Genomic DNA, 17,834 nt, shown 5'->3' on the forward strand with positions numbered 1-17,834 from the left:
TGGTCTGTTAATGGCGGAGGCCTCATGGTTTAGGTAAATTATCACACTGCATGAATAAATGATTATGTGTGTGAGGAGGAAATAGAATAAGCTGGTTGTAATAATAATGCTGTAGTTATTTCTATAGTTTTTGTGTAAAATTTCAACAAAATGTTTGAATTGAGAGGTTTGGACTTTTCTTCACTGACATAAATAAAGTAAAGTACCGAAAAAGGTACCGTTTGGTACCGGCACCGAATTCCAGGCACCGTTTTGGTACCGGTACCGGCTAAAAAGTGAACGGTACCCAACCCTAGTACCCAGTGATACAAAGCCATCTGTCACAAAGTATAATTTCATCTGCCTACAGGAAAAGTATTACGTGATTTTGAGCTGTATTTTTCCAAGTGCAGCTTCAGGTAACATTGATATTTTGTACCTTGTTACTACTCCTAATGAGATGGCTTGTGACTACATTGCACTACAAACTGCACTAGTTAGTCCACACATACAGTATACACATATACAAGTTAGTCCACACAAGTTGGAGGGAAAATTAACCGAGTGGTTCCCAAACTTTTTTGCCGGGCCCCCTTTTGTTTTTGAGTGCCACCAGCAGGCATGTGCAGGGGGGGGGGGCGGAGGGTGCTTGAGCACCTGCCTCTATGGCCCTTAATGCCGAAAGCGCCCTTTTGTCAAGGCAAAAATATATATTTTATTAATCAAAGGCTGCACAATTTAACTATTTGTTAAATTAATGAATAATAATTTAGCCCTGAATAAAATGACCAACGAGATGACGGCACGTTTACTTATTGATGTATTTATTATTATTATAAGTAGTAGTATTTCACAAGAACGCCATGAAGAAAGCATGCGCGGCTGTTGTGTGTGTAGCCTGCTCTGAACTTAAGTGACGTGAGCTGCAGCTAATGTTACTTCTACACACAGAGATATAAACAAAGGCGCATGTTCACTTGAATCGATCTTTGCTGTTTGGGGGAGAACATTTTCATGGGCGTCAGGGGGTCTTGTCTTTTTATGTTATTTGACTAAAAAAATAAGACTTTGAAGTAATATTATTACAGTATTTTTTACTGATAAAACAGGCCTATTTCAATTTTCTCATCCTACAAATTACCTGATTTATTATCATTATCATTTAAAGAAATGAATGAATTCAGAAGAGGGTTAGAACAGAATTATATTTTTAACATGACAAATTACAGCCCCCTCGACATCAGCTGCTCCCTGTAAGTGATGTCAGCCCACAGTGTTTTAAAAAGTACTGCCCACAATCTTACAATACAATATGTCGTGATACAGTGGACACGTTTGTTTCCAATAGTGATCATGTCCTACACAGTTTACTATAACAGCTGTTATTCTGTATAACAGAGAAGGTTTGGTCAACTTCATTCACTTCAGTTTCTAATCCCAGATTTATTAATACTGTAGATGCAAATAAAATGTTTTTACATTTTTAAACATTAGAGCGGTATTTTCTGTTCCGTTTCTTTTTCAAAACTGCATCATGGCATTTGCTGCTGTATCAATACAGAAGTATCCGTATTTATACACACTGTAAAAAATTCCCTGTTAACAAAACAACTGGCAGCTATATTTGCCAGCACATAGCTGTAATTTTACAGCATACCTACTGTAATCTGAAACACTATTACATCACTGAATAAGTAACTTTACTGAAGCCGAGGATCAGGAGCCCAACTCAAGCAAACACTGATCACAATAATGGTGATTTTTGTGGGCACAAAAGTGATATTGATTCAGTTCCATTAACATTGAGGACTTGCAACCTGACTTGGACTCGCCTCTCTTGATTTGGGACTTGAAAACAATGACTTGGTCCCACCTCTGGTAATAAACAATTAATGGAAATCACAGCAGGAACACTAAAATAACAGTATTATATTGTGCAAATTATAATGTCTCTTACAGTAATAAACTGTTGTTGCAGATTACAGTAGGTATGCTGTAAAGTTACAGCTATGTGCTGGCAAATATAGCTGCCAGTTGTTTACTGTAATTTAACAGGGAATTTTTTTACAGTGCATGTATCAGCAAGGTCTGCATCACGATATACAGTTCAGTTCAGTTTATTGCTTATATAGCACACATAAACACAACAAAAGTTGACCACAGTGCTTTACACAATCTAAAACAACACTCCAAAGAAAATAAAAAAGATAAACAGATAAAACAAATGACTAAGTGTTAAAGGCACGGGACAGCAGATAGACCTTTAGCTTCGATTTAAATAATGAGACAGAGGACAGCAATCTCAGATCAGACGGCAGTGAATTCCAGAGCCTGGGACCAATCACAGCGAATGCCCGGTCGCCTCTAGATTTAAGGCGAGTCCGTGTCTGAACCAGTGTATGGTTATCAGAAGACCTCAGACACCTGCCCGAGGTGTTCCAATTCGCTAGTTCAACCAGGTAAGAGGGAGCAAGACCATTCAAAGAATTAAAAACAAACAACATCTTAAAATCAACTCTCAAACGGATCGGCAACCAGTTAAGAGCCATTAATATAGGGGTAATATGTTGAAATTTTCAGCCTCCTTTTAAAAACCTGGCTGATGCATTTTGCACCAGTTGAAGCCGAGTAAAAGATGACTGAGCGATACCGGCATATAAGGATTTACAGTAGTCCAGCCGAGATAAGACAAAAGCGTGTGTGACTCTCTCCAGGTCTTTGGGGGACAGAAACGAATTAACTCTCGCTAGCAGTTTCAGATGAAAAAAAATGGATTTAACTACTATATTGAAATGCTTATCAAACTTCAATGCCGAATCCAGAGTAACTCCTATAGGCTTTTCACATTAGGTTTAATAGACAAGTAAAGGTCACCCAGGTTGCTAATGCTTTTTGCTTTCCCCGCCATGGGACCAAACACAATTGATTCAGTTTTACTAGCATTGAGGTGGAGGAAATTTGAGGCTATCCAAGAATTTAAATCATTTAGACCGTCATGTAAGTTATCCAAGCCCTTCTTATCCGTGTGCTTAAACGGCAAATACATTTGGGTGTCATCGGCATATAAATGAAAAGACACTCCATGCCTTCTAAAAATCGAACCCAGGGGTAACATATATAACGAGAACAATGTAGGAGACAAAACGGAAGCTTGAGGCACCCCACAGGAAAGGGAAGCTGTTGAAGAAACAGAACTTCCAATGCCAACTGAGAAGGACCTTTCAGTCAAAAAAGATTTAAACCAGCTGAGGGCATTTCCACATATGCCCACATAATGCTCAAGACGTGACAGTAGAATGGCATGATCAACTGTGTCAAACGATGCACTCAGGTCCAGGAGCATTAGAATAACAGAGTCGCCAGAGTCTGTAGCAAGTAAGATGTCTAAGTAGTGCAGATTCCGTACTGTGTTTAGATCGAAAACCCGATTGAAAATTATCAAGAATCATATTAGAATCAAGAAAATTCACTGTTTTCGCAAGAATCTTAGCTATAGAGGGTAAAATAGAAATCGGTCTAAAATTTGCAAGCACAGAGGAATCCAAATTAGATCTCTTCAAAATAGGTCTCACTATAGCGTGCTTACAGGAGGCAGGGTTGCTGCATTGATGTTGTGAGCACAGCCCTATTTAAAGCCTTGTTCCTTCCTTGTGCCCCTTTTATACTTTAAAAACCTGCCCCTTTAAAGGTCTCTGCACGGCCCTGCCCACCAGATCCCCACCACGTGGGTCAGTGACATAAAAAGGTTTGGCAAGATAAGAAATTTACAAATCTTTTAAAAACTTGTTTTAAAGCATGCATCAGATATATTAAAATGTACTTTGTGTATGTATGTTGACTTTGTGTAGTTACAAATAACATTTGCACCATTTTTTATAAGAGTTAAGACTGAAGGCACCTGAAAATGTCAAATGGTGTAACTGACAAAGAATGAGAAATATTAATTACCTAGACGGAATGTAAACATCCCAATAAAAATAAATAATTTATTTTAAAATATCACACGAAAATGGATTTTATTTTTTAATTTAAATTTAAATGTAATGCTTTTTTTGCAATGTTTATGGGGACATACTGTATGTTGTAAAGAAAATTTCTAAATAAACTTTGACTAATTTCAGTAGTGTTATGTATGGAAGCCCATTTCCACCACGTGATAAAAAAATCAGACTCTAAAAAGTCATAATTATGAGATATAAAAATCAAAATTATGAGATTGAAAGTCATAATTATGAGATAAAAAGTCATTATTATGAGATTAAAAGTCATAATTATGAGATAAAAAAATCGAAATTATGATTGAACGTGCACATGCGCAGTGCAGCCAGGACACCGCACGCTGGTGACATCCGTTGGTTAGAATGGTGTAAATGCAACTCGGTGGTTTTACAAACCAATTGCGATTGGTTATATATATATATTAGTTATTTGTTTTCAGTTTTCAGTATTTTTTTAAGCTTCCAGTGCAGACATCCAAATGCATCAGCAGACACATAATAATAAAACAGAGTATAAAATATATAAAAATATAAATAAAGTACAACTGTAAATAGACAGTTGTACAGAAGTAATATACTGTATGTAAAATAGATTGGAAATTTGCGAATATTGAAATGTATTAAAAGCAATATGTCCAGATGCTCTAGTACTCCTTCTGAAGCACCGGCCAGAGGGCAACAGTTCAAAGATGTTGTGTCCAGGGTGTATCAAGTCTGTAATGATTGCACTTTACAAGAGTGGGAAAGAAAGCACCAATGATCTTTTCAGCAATCTGGACTATCCGTTCTTGTCCACTTGTGATCAACTGAGTAGCCGAGGCAAACCTGACAGGGATTAAAGCACACAGAACAACCTTTGTTGGGCCCTATGTGGGTCTCCCACTTCAGGTCCTTTGAGATGGTGGAGCCCAGGAACCTGATGGACTCCACAGCCCGACAATTACAAAATATTGTGTGTTTTGGGACACATTCAATGTACAATGTATATGGAATCCTTTCAACAAAAGATCTATGAGCTACTGAAAAGTATTTCACTGGTTCCTATCTACCAGATAACATGCCTGCTGAAGCCAACCAACTACCAGTAAAAACCCAGAGAGGTTTCTATTGTGAAACATACAGTAGTAGTAATATCATAGATTTGTGAAGCCATCTCTTAAATGCATAATTTTTGGTGTATGATTTTGGAGGGCAAAAAATACACTTCTGTTAAGAGGTCGCATTTTCATTGGCCCGCGTGGAAGCCTATCCCTGATTGGTTGACTACTTTTGACAGCCTATAATGCCTGGAACACACAGGAGGACCTCTCGAGAGCAAGAGTACCGAAGGATTCGTGGACGCACGGCACGCATTTTGAGTGCGCACACGCTCACTGAGCGAGAGGAGAGAACATTCATAAGAGAGCAGCGTATAATTGAAAGCGCGCGTCTGGATCGGTTCCACATTTATGGAATGATCTGCCAGCTGCTACAAGATCAGCAGATTCTGTGGCCATCTTTAAGAACTGTCTGAAAACACATCTCTTCCGTCAACACCTGACTGATCAGTTCTGACTTCTATCTCTTTTTTACTCTTTCAACAACAACAAAAATTCCTTAGCTCTGTGTACTGTGATAGGCTATATGAGACCAGTTTTCTTTTATTGCACTTATGCTTTTTGTTGTCCTTATGTTGTTCCAGTTGCTTCCATTGTTTCCCTCATATGTAAGTCGCTTTGGATAAAAGCGTCTGCTAAATGACTAAATGTAAATGTAATGTAAATGTTACTTTGAAGAGAAGTCATTTGTGTTTTGCATTGAACTCATTTACGTCTGAACAGCAGCAGTGGCACAACATCTTCAGTCGAGTTCAATGTTAAACAAGGTCATTCATTTGCATGAAGTGATTCTCACGATTCTTCTTTCAATGATTTTGCTTCTGCATCCAAATGACGTCTTACTGCAGGACTAATGATGTAACGATGTTATGTGCATTCATTATTCTTTCCAATGTAAGTTTGTATGAGGATGTTTTATTAAAGAATTCATATGCCATCATTTTACTTAAGTGTTTCTTAATGTATAACACTCGGTATATATAGCGGGTGTACATTATATTCTAATAATCATATACATGTAATGGACTGTGACAATATTACTGTCTGCTACTATAACAACAACAACAACATTTAATAGCAAAGCATTGTGCTCATATCATCATTTCATCCAGTCGACAACACGAGTGTATTTTAATTTTATACATCAAAAAATAGCCTCCATAAAGATTTCTGTATGAAGTAGGGATGGAGGATAAATTATCGGCCATATCAATATCGGTCGATAAATGGTCATTTTTAATGTTATCGGTATCATGCAATAATAAAATTTAGGCTGATATATTATAGCCAATAAATTATGAATCATTTCCTCTGGTTGAAGCACTTCAGCTGCAGGCCGCTCACAGTTAAAACCAGAACAGCTTTCTGTCATTATCATTCCCTTACTGTTATTAGCAAACATTGTTGATGTAGAATAGATACATTATGTAGATATTTATGAACGTGTAAATTATAGGAACAAAAGTATAGTGTTTGAAGACGACTGCTGTCTGAATGCTTTCTGTCTTGAGACCTGAGGGCTGTTCCATAAAAGGCCGCTAAGAAAAGCAGAGATTAAAGCCAACACCTGACTTGAATGAACCGAACTCATCAGTCACGCTTAATTCGGTTCCACAATGGTAAGCTGAAGATCATGTGATCTGACAAATTTGAGTCAGGTTCACCTAGTTCAGATAATTGCGTGTGCACGCTAATATTCGGCAGCCCTACAAGTCAAGCTTTGATCAAATCGATCCGCTAAGGAAAAGAGAGCGGTGATTGGTGCTCTTCTTCTTCTTCTTATGTGTTTAACGGCGGTTAACATCTAGTGCATTGGTGCATTACCGCCACCTTCTGCAAAATGTGTGAAGAATTTAAACCTCGAAGATACAAAACGGTGGTACTACCGCTGCAAATAACGAAACCAGAGGGAAAGATTGGCAAACAATTCCTAAATGACTCAATGCATGCAGTAAGTATAAAGTGTCCAAATATATTCATATAGCCTTTTTTAATACAAATAAATTTAATAATACTATATAATAATCTTTGATACAACTTATTCAAACAGTAAGCAAGGAAAAAGGTTATTAAAATATACAATGTACAAAAATGTTAAACCTACATTACTTGTTTTTATTTTGAATAAAATGTATTACAATGTAATACAAAGTGCTGTGTAAATGTCTTAAAGAGTTTAAAGCAGTGATTAACAGAATTTAAATCTTGATTTCAGATAACCATCTACAATTCAGAGTAATGCGTCTGTATGTTCACAGGTTAGTCTAGGTACAGAAATCACTGTTTGTACATTAGATTCAGAGGCCCACTTGTGTGTTGAGGTGCTCATATTTGGCAAATATGATTGTCTGCAGGACACTGTAGACTGGGACCACATGTGACAGGAAATATTGAGTCATTACAACAAAATGCCAATAGTACCCCGTCAAATCATTTTTTCTGTTCCTACAGAATAATGCAAAGAAGATAAAGACTGTGTACAAGCTCTACCTCCCCACCAAATTAAATATAGCTGAAAAGTTAATAAAGATGAAAGTTAAACCTGAAAATCCAACAACTGGGAAAAGATGCAAGAAAAACCGCCATAAGACAGTGACACAGGACCTGTTGTTTCAACACTATTTAATAGTATGCTTTCTCTGGAGCAAGCAGCTATAGCCTACAGTTAAATTATTTTATTAAACTGAAGGAAAAGTAAAAAATTTAAGGCTACAAAAAATTATAACTCTGTCTGTTTAATTGTCATCAAAAATCATCTTATTGCCCCATCAGTTCTCTACAACCATCATTGGCAGCCTCTCTCTCTTCAGGCAGACAATATACAACACACACAAGGCATCCCATTTTCCCTTGCCATTTTTTGAAACTGTAGGTCACTATAAATTGTTTGGATTTACATCTTTTTGGCCAATATAATTGTTTGAAATTGTTATAGCTATTATCAATTTATTGGGGAATGTTTAAATTCAAACTTTATTGACATTAGTTTAAGCATTTACAGTATATCAAATCGATATAATCTAACAAAAGACAATATATTCATTTATTATTGTGTTCTATGATTTATTTAATTGATTTCTTTAAATTTTTATTTATAATGTTCATTAAAGTGATGTAATATTGCATCATGACAGAGAATCATTCTAGTTAAGCAACAACTAAGGCTTAGCCTGACAGTTAGCCTGCCCCGGACCAGGCTAATTTCCCAGCATAAGTTGCCATAGTAACTGAGTTCGAACTATTTTAAGTTTGCTTTATGAAACCGAATCGACTGACAATAAATCTGATTTACCAAAATAAGCATGGCTTATTTCCTAATCTTGTTTTATGGAACAGGCCCCTGTTAGACTTTGTTATTGAGAACACCTTCCTGGGTTGCTCTGGAAGAACATCTAGAATTTGTTTATTAAATAAACATTAAACCAGAAACGTTTAAAGTTTAAGAATCTTTAATTAGTGTAAAGTAGGCTTGGTACATGATGTCACGGATTGGACAAGGAGAGAACCCAAGTGCAGGCAGGCTTGATATAAAAAACTGATTTATTTGAAGAAACACAAAACAAAAACCCACAAGGGGGGTAAAACAACAAGGACAGAGGGAATAATATAATAGACAAAACAGGAACGTAGACTAACTAAACTAGACTAATACAACACTTGACAAAACATACACTGTACTGCACTGTACTGTACTGTACCTTATAGAACACGGAGCAGGAGCAGGAACAGGATGTGAAGTCTTTATAGACATGGAACAAAACGAACTCGCACAGGACAGAAAACACAAGGGCATAATAAAGGGATCAAATCAAGAGGGGACAGGTGTGGGGCATGAAATCATTAACAATCAATAATGAGGAGACGAGGGGGCGGGGACAAAGACCAGACCAGAGAGAGCGCATGGCATGTCAAAACAACAATGCCATGTCTCTCTCTCACACTAAACACGTGGGTCTGTCATGATCCTGCCACAAGACTAAGAAAATATGACCAAACAAGGCAGAATCATGACACGTGATTTTTCAGGGGAACAAAATAATTTTCAGTCTCAGAAAATGTTACATTAATATTGAGATATCGGCCAATTTATTGGTTATCGGCTTCCAATGTGCAAGAATTATCGGTTATCGTTATCGGCCAAAATTTACAGTGCATTGGTGCATCCCTAGTATGAAGTCTTGTCTTTCTAAATTGACATCATTTATTGCATAGACACGTGAATCTCTTTTCCTTCAATTACTTGAGACCCCAAAAACATTTCAACTGGATGAGCTATTTAGTAACTTCATACACATAGATAGTTTCATCGGTCCCAAGCACCTGGCCCAAAGTGAACTTCTGCTATGTGTTTGGTTAGAATTTAATGATTTATTTTAAATTAACTTATATAATTATTTTATTGTATATGAATTGTATTAAATGAAATGAAAACTACTCAATTCAAAGTTATTGGTTCTTTGTGGAGGTCTAGCGGAGGTTAAGTTTGGGACACAACACTTGTTTTAGCGTCTATACAGCAGTATTTAAAATGCTTCATACTTCTCACACAAAAGCCTGAACTCAAGGGCTCAAATTTAACTTTAGATCAGTTTAGTCTATATTTATTTAATTGTTAAAATCTAAATAACAAAATAATAAATAATACAGTATGCTCTATGGTATCATGACAAAACAAATGACCTGCCCAATAATTCAGTTCAGGTTTATGTCTTCAGAGCATCTCATCTGTCGGGTTCAATGTTAAACAAGGTCATTAGTTTGCATGAAGTGACGCCAAAGATTTTTTCTTCCAGTGGTTTTGCATATTATCCAAATGATGTTTAGCTGCAGGGTCTGATGTCTGAGGACCAGTAACAAATGAGTTAAAAACAATGTCATATAAAAGTCGGACGTTAAAGAGATTGAAAGTCATATTGTCATACTGTACATTCTTAAAAATAAAGGTGCTTCAAAGGTTCTTCACTGCGATGCCATAGAAGAACCATTTTTGGTTCCACAAAAAAAACATTCAGTCAAAGGTTCTTTAAAGAACCATCTCTTTCTTACTGTTTTTATCATCTGAAGAAACTTTTCACGCCACAAAGAACCTTTTGTGAAGCAGAAATGTTCTTCAGATGTTCTTCAAAGGTTCTTCTGGAACCAAAAGGTTCTTCTATGGCATTGAAGAACTTTTTGACGCACCTTTCATTTTAAGAGTGTAGTTACTTTTACAAAATAGGTGTAAACTAAACTGCTGAATGTAAATGAACTAATAATGATGTCCAGATGACTGCATTTTATCATAGAAAAGCATGCGACTGTCACAGAAAGAGCATCAGGCTGCGATATTCAAGCTGCTGCGACTCCTCTCATAACTCTTGTTACACATAAACAAGAAAAAATCTCAAGTCGCTCTCAAGGATAAAAAAATGATTTTGATTTATGAAAATGTTGTATATTGTACATGGAAAAACATCCAACAGATATATTTATCAACAGAAATATATGAAAGAAGCGTTTCTATTGATGTACCCTAAAAACTGAACATGTGGGTGGGGCTTGACATATCTGTGAAATTTCCATCTTTGTGTAACAAAGCCATTTAAAGAAACCAGGAACAGGACCATTAAACACAACGAGACGACTCGTGTTACAGGTACAACACCATTTCATTTCTGAGAATTCCGCTATGAGTTTCCAGAAGAATATCTAAAGACTGGCTTCGTTATCCCATGGGACTTTTATTTTATTTTTATTTTATTTTATTACCTTTCAGTGGAAATCAATTGGTCTGCTTGCTGGACAAAGATGAAGCAACTGTGTCTCTATATCCTTTCTTTTTCAGGTAAGCTAAAACCATCAAATTAAACTTTTTAAACAGATTTCTTGATGTTTAACATTAGACATAAAGTGATATTTAAGACAAAATGCACTCTTCGAACAGTCTTTCTGAAACCGAACTCGTCTTTAAAAGTAAAAAACTCCAAAGGTCGCTCACTTCACTTTTGCCCTTGAAAAGACTTGAAAGTGTTAAATCCTGAGCTGTCAAATAAATGACATGATGTAGTGATTTATTAAGTGAAATGTATTACCACTGATGTGTTTGCGGAGACAACTACATTTAGATTTAACGCATGTGCCATATCAACATCATTTGTTTAAAATACGTTCAATTGTATCTCATCTCATCTAATTGTCCTGTATATGTCATCTGTTTACACATAAAAAAGCTGCTTACTTATCAAAAATAGCAAAAAACAGAACACAGGCAGAGTAAAACATTTAAGCCAAACTTCGCAGAACAACGTGTCTATAAAAGCCTAAATGTTTCTCTTGTGTTCGCAGGACTGGTGTGTGTAGGTGTGTGTAAACCGCGTGAGTATATTCTCATCAAAGAGCTGAAGACGTGGACAGACGCACAAGCTTACTGCAGATTGAATCACAATGATCTGGCCACCGTTCAGACTGATGAAGATCGGACAAATCTGCATCAGACCGCCAGTGAGAACGCCTTTACTTCATACGGCTGGATCGGACTCTACAATGACATCAACAGCTGGAGATGGTCTTATCAGGACGAGGGCGTCGCTTATTTCAACTGGCATCCTGGTCTCCCGGATAACTACGGTGCAGGAGAGGAGTGTTCCGTGTTAAGAAACGACGGATACTGGTTGGACTACTATTGTACTATCACGAGATGGTCTTTGTGTTTCGAGGGTGAGCAACATGTACTGTCACTCATTTTAAATATGATTCATTTAAATGGTCTCCTCATCAGTGCTCAGCCTTTAAGTTAAAGGATAAGTTCACCTAAAAAAAGAAATGTACACTAATGCTTTTTCACAGATAAGAACGGCACAGTGAAATATTACTTGGTTGATCAGTTGAAGACGTGGAGTGAAGCTCAGAAACACTGCAGAGATCGCTATACAGACCTGGTCACCATAAGAAATGAAGCTGAAAATACAAAGTTCAAAAGTGTGATGTATCCCGCAATAGAGGTTTGGACTGGATTATTCAGGGACGACTGGAAGTGGTCGGACCGGTCCAATCTCTCCGCCTCCAATGAAGCGGCTGCTGAGAATCTTAATGGAGGAAATGAAAACTGCGCGGCATCAACTTATTACAGCCACTTTGATGATTGGTCATGCTCGACAACTTTTAACTTCTACTGTAGTACCTGTAGGTCTAATCTCAACAGTTGATGTTTTATTGTTCAGATTTGACCATATCATTGACTGACTTTATGAGCTAAATATTCATGTTTGTGTGTAAATCACAGCGAAGGTGAAGAGGCAGATCGTGAAGGTGCAGGTGACATCAAATGTGGGAAACGAGGATGGTGCTCAACTGCAGACACTGGTGATGAAGAAGGTCAGAAACAAACTCGTGACAGAACATGCTTTCATCGTTATAATGCGTTCACATCATGGAACAGTGAATAAGTGAAGTGTGTTTGTGTTGTTCAGTTAAAGCAGACACTGTCCGGACTGACTGCAGATGAGGATTTGAAAATGAAATGGAGGAAGCAAGAGAACGGAAACGTCTTTCAGAAGCAAGTCGCTTTACAAAAAAGTGCCAATGGAAGCTCTGTTTGCTATGCCACATCATACTAAGAAATCATAAGCATTCACAAAAAACAACATTAGCACAGTATATAGTAAATTTGGGAAAACCATCCAATTCATTTTTCATTTTATGTTTAGTCTTTTTTAGTCAGTGAATCAAAATATGAGTGCAGTGAGACAGAGAGAGAATTTATAACCATTGTGACTCTTAAAGCTTCATGTTACAGGGCTGTAAAACCACCAGCAACTATGTTAAAGTGTCTATCACAAACTGACGCTAAATTGTTTACAACACTATAAAAAAATACATTTTCCATGTAAAATGTAAAAAAAAAAACACTGAATTTTACTGTTTATACAGATTTTTATGAATTTTTGAAATAAGCTCCAATACATGTAAAATTATAGGAAAAGACCGCAAATTTACAAGAAAAATGGGAAAAACATGAAATTTTACAAAGACGTTATTTTACCGTCTATTTCTGGCACCCCAGCTGCCAGAAAATTCCCAATTTTTTAAACAAGATGTTAGTTTTAACAGGTTTTTTTGCAATACGGTCAAAAACTGTAACATTACAGAAAAAGGCAGCAAATTTACAAGAAAAATGGGGGAAACCATTTATTATATAGCCTTACATCCTGTAATTTTTACAAGAAAACAACAGTTATTTTGCGTTATATTTCTGCCGCTCCAGCTGACAGAATATTTCTGTGTTTTTTTCACAGTGAATATTATCGTGTGTGTTGTGTAGTATGAACACAATATCACGTAGGTTGTTATTAACACAAATACACTTAGATTTAGTCATTAACAAAAGGTTTGCATCGTCTCTTTTTCTCTTCTATCACAGCTTAATGTGGAAACACTGTGAAAACTGTAATGGGTCCAAAAGCACTATAACATACTGTATATTTAGTATAAATAGCTTGAATTGCTGATATGGGTTTAGGGCAATTTATTTATGAGTGACTATGTAGTTAATCACTCTCTGTAATGTAAACTATTAAATAATGGCCACTGATTTAGTGTGGTTTTGAAAACGGTTTACAGTCGTCTTGTGTTTATTTTGATATCTAGTTAAATACAATAAATAGCATAAATAGCAGTGTCTGACAAACACATACATGTCAGTGTAAATGTGAAGCGATACGTCAAATATACAGGTATATGTTTTAGAAACGTGCAAGCCTGAATTTGCTTTTGAAATCTGTAAATGCACAATATCAATAATCATGTTTAATAATATCACAATTATGGTCAATACTGTCATGATTCTGCCTCTTCTTGTCATGATTTTTCTAGTCTTGTGGCAGGGTCATGACAGACCCACGTGTTTAGTGTGTAGAGAGGTATAGGCCCTGTCCCAAATGGCGCACTTCATGTGGACTTGTGGTCTCGTGTACTTAAATTGCACATGCTCGCGAAGTCTCCGAGTCTGTAGTGTGTCCCATTTGTCATTTTTACGCTCTGAAGTGTGCTCATCAGCGACCCCTTTGTGCCCTTGATGCGGTCTTCGGCGAAGCCCGTACTGCAGCAGGCTCCACACAACTTACAACCCAGAAGTCCTTGCGAACGCCCAATCACAGAATGGATGTGAGGAGTGTCGTGGATGTCAGACATATACGTATAAACATGACAGAAACATTTTTAAATGTATGTTTTGATAAAATTCATAATCAATTTCTTATTCACATTATTGCTTATTTATTTTCTATTAAGCCAGCTATTCAAGAATAAAAACTTTTAATGCAGTGCATTCTCTTACTTAAGGTAATAAGCCATGTTGTTGTAGATTTATAGTTGTCTCTGGGCTCTGTAAAGCTGAACAACACAGCTTCTGTATTATAGAGAAATATTAAATAACAACATATATGCATATTAAGAAGTTATGCACAAAGAATAGTGTATACAAATAAATAAATATACATAAGCAGTTGCATTACGTCATGACAAATGAATGCATTACAAACATAAGTATCTATTGCATAATGCTCGGGTGGTATATCAACATATGAATACAGAACAATAAAAACCGGCAGCTCCAGTCCCAAATAACAACAATGGGACAACAAGTGGTCGACTTCACGCGGCGCTGCGCAGACTGATCAGCGAATGACAACAAAGTACCGCGAGAGTATAGAAAGCACCGCTTGCTCTTTCCGGTGTGATGACCTCAAGTCTGTCCCAAAATGCACTCCCATGTACCCTTGTGACTCGTGCCTAGTGCCCTATAGGTCTGCACTTCCTGACGTCACAAGTGTGGACTCAGAGGAGGTCCACAAGACCGGAGTGCGCCATTTAGAATGGTTTGTTTTGCATTCCATGCACTCTGCTCCGCTCTAGTTCTTGGCTCCGCCCCCTTGTTTCCTCGTTAGCTTCCTGCTTCTGTGTTCCATTCCTTCACCTGCCCGTGTCACTCCCCCGTAAATCTTCCCTTAAGCCTGGCTCAGATTACAGGATTCTCGGCCAGAATTTACCCCGATTTCCCCTCCCGAGAATCTTTGAAAAAATCGGGTCCAGAACCTCGATCGGGTCCGAGGTTCGGCCCAGATTATCACGTAATGTGAGGCGTTCACAGATCGAATCTTACACCTCCCGATCTGCTCCGAGAGAGATCGGGGCCGCCCCGATCATATCAAACATGTTTGATATTTAGGATTTTAAATCGGGGTGATGACGTTGGTACTTTCGCAACAGCCAATGAGAGGCACATCTGCAAGGTGACTGACAGACCTTTAAAAATGTCGACCGCGAAAGCTCCTGCAAGGGTACGTTGGACAGCGGAGATGGAAGAACAACTTGTGGCAACAGCATGATTGTCTATATAATGTATCCTCCAAAACATACCACAACCGCACAGATAAGGAAAAGAGCTGGGGAGAAGTCGCGTCGGTTTTAAATGTACCGGGTAAGTTAACTGCTAACGCGCAGCTTGTAGTTTCGTTCAACAGATTGTTATTTGGCTATAGGCATACAGATAACATGCGTTTATGTGTTTGTTTTTATGCTGTATCTTATAATCACATTGGCATTCATCTTTATTCTCGGCAGCAACTATTTTTTTTCTTCCGTTATTTATTAACATTAAACTTAAGCGGCTCGCCCAAAGCACAGTCATAACTTCAGCCCTAGCAAAAAGCATTATAGCACCCCCTGCTCAAAATACGTTCCCGCGGCTTTGGACAGACAGACAGAGAATCATTCAGAGAGCGACAAAGACGTTACACAACCGTTGCCAGGTGAGATCACGTGAAATTAACTTTGCGATGTCCCTTTGTTTACTTCTGTTTCCCGGTGAGATGACGTGAGAGGCGTCCTCTGGTATGATAATCTTAATATTATCCTGTAGTTTGGGTGTCTTAGAATGTCTTTTGATGTGCAATTATGAAATAAAAAAACTTCCAATCAAACTTTCTAAATTTTTATTTTTGCACTTGCTACCTTTAGGCTTATTTATAAACACAACTTTACGCCCCAACGTTTTCTTATCTGGACATTTCACATTCATAAATGCAAGTTTACAAAGGGCAAACCTATTTTTGTAGTGCTTGAAAAAGAGATTCAAATGTAGATGTGATGTCAACATCTAAAAATAGTAAACCCATTAAAACGGTTACTATTAGCTCCTTTTACAAAACTGCATATCCTATGGATATATAAAATATGTGTAGTATATATTTAGTTGTACACTGATGAGTGTGAGCTTGTTTAAGATTTTAAATAAGAGAATCTGTCAAGATTCTCCTTATGTGTGTGCTGCAACCAGAATTTTTAATCTTTCCGGATTTTAAAACTCCTGTAGTCTGAGCCAGGTTTTAGTGTTTGATCCCCGTCACCTGCTCGTCACCCTCCCCGTGTAATCTTCCTTCGTTAGTGTTCCTCTCTTAAGTCCCTAGTTTTCTCTGTCTTGTGCCGGTTCGTTATTGTTTGTCCTCAGTCTGTGTGAGTTACCCCTTGAGATACCTTGTTCCTGTTTCACCTTGAAGAGTTTTGTGGACTTTATTTTGCCTTCAGAACGTTCTTTGTTTTGCCCCCCTGTGGGAAGTGTTTTGTTTTAAATCTTATTTGAGTTGCTGTTTTCCCCATCGTGGGTTTATTATTTAATAAAGTCTTTTCCCCCTACCCTTGCTGTCTGCGTCTGGGTTCAGTCTGTTCCCTGACAAATACTGGTAGATTGAAACACCTTTATTATAAGCGGTTTCACTTGATAGTATTGTTGTTGACAGTAAAACAACACATTTTATAGTGTGTAGTCCAGCGCACAATATGAATGTAACTTAGTTTTAGGCATCTAAAGGATGATTAGATTCGTGTGGAAAATGTTTCTGTATCTGATTGGACGTCATGAGTGCTTTGCATTGAACTCATTTACTTCTCAACAGCCGTTGTCAGACAACATCTTCAGTGGAGTTCAATGTTAAACAAGGTCATTCATTTGCATCAAGTGACTCTTAAGATTCTTCTTCCGGTGATTTTGCATCTGCTGAATATTATCCTAATATGATCTGAAAGGGTCAATGGGAGTGTTCTTTATAATTCTGCTGATATAAACTGATATTCACTAAAGTCATGTTGCGGTTTAAACTGATGAGCAAATGAGAATGAGTTGCAAGTTAGCACGAAGTCTTCAGAGAGAATAAGTTAACATTTTGTAAAAGTGACATTATTACACGGCGCTCTCGAATGCTTGATTCTGATTGGCCAGTTGCGACATTCCAAGGGTTGTTATTCTCAGATAACAACCGCTCGAAGCTAATAACACCCAGTAACTCCGATGCTGCAAATCATTTTGACAGGTGCAGTTTAATATTACACAAAATTAAATATGTCTTTTAATCACATATATGACATTATATTTACAAATAATTAAACCAAATTGAATGTTCGTGACATTTGAAGGTCGTTTCTTACCTTAAAACTGAAAGTAAACAGCTTTTCAGATAGAAGAACCAAACATACAGTAGTTCTTCTATCATGAACAGTTTAAGCACCTTTATTTTAAGTAAGGGATAATGTACAAGCAGCCGGCTGTTATCGAGAAATAAGCCCCTTCAGTGCCCTTACATAAAATAAAGGTGCTTAAACGGTTCTAGATAGAAGAACCATTTTTGGTTCCACAAAGAACCATTCAGTCAAAGGTTCTTTAAAGAACCAGCTCTTTCTTGCCTTTTTATAATCTGAAGAAACTTTTTTCACCACATCTAAAGAACCT

At 37.3% G+C, this 17,834-nt stretch overlaps 1 protein-coding gene across 1 annotated transcript; it reads left to right on the forward strand.

Moving 5' to 3' along the window:
• Window positions 1-10,674: 10,674 nt before the first annotated feature.
• On the forward strand, window positions 10,675-14,367 carry LOC130554366 (macrophage mannose receptor 1-like). The gene is made up of 6 exons (XM_057333961.1): window positions 10,675-10,709; window positions 10,830-10,898; window positions 11,399-11,770; window positions 11,900-12,235; window positions 12,336-12,427; window positions 12,523-14,367. The coding sequence occupies exons 2-6, from the start codon at window positions 10,862-10,864 to the stop codon at window positions 12,667-12,669; spliced, it is 984 nt and encodes a 327-aa protein (XP_057189944.1). The 5' UTR covers window positions 10,675-10,709; window positions 10,830-10,861; the 3' UTR covers window positions 12,670-14,367.
• Window positions 14,368-17,834: the final 3,467 nt, after the last annotated feature.

Source organism: Triplophysa rosa, linkage group LG5 (assembly GCF_024868665.1).
Source record: "Triplophysa rosa linkage group LG5, Trosa_1v2, whole genome shotgun sequence".
Taxonomy (NCBI): Eukaryota; Metazoa; Chordata; class Actinopteri; order Cypriniformes; family Nemacheilidae; genus Triplophysa; species Triplophysa rosa.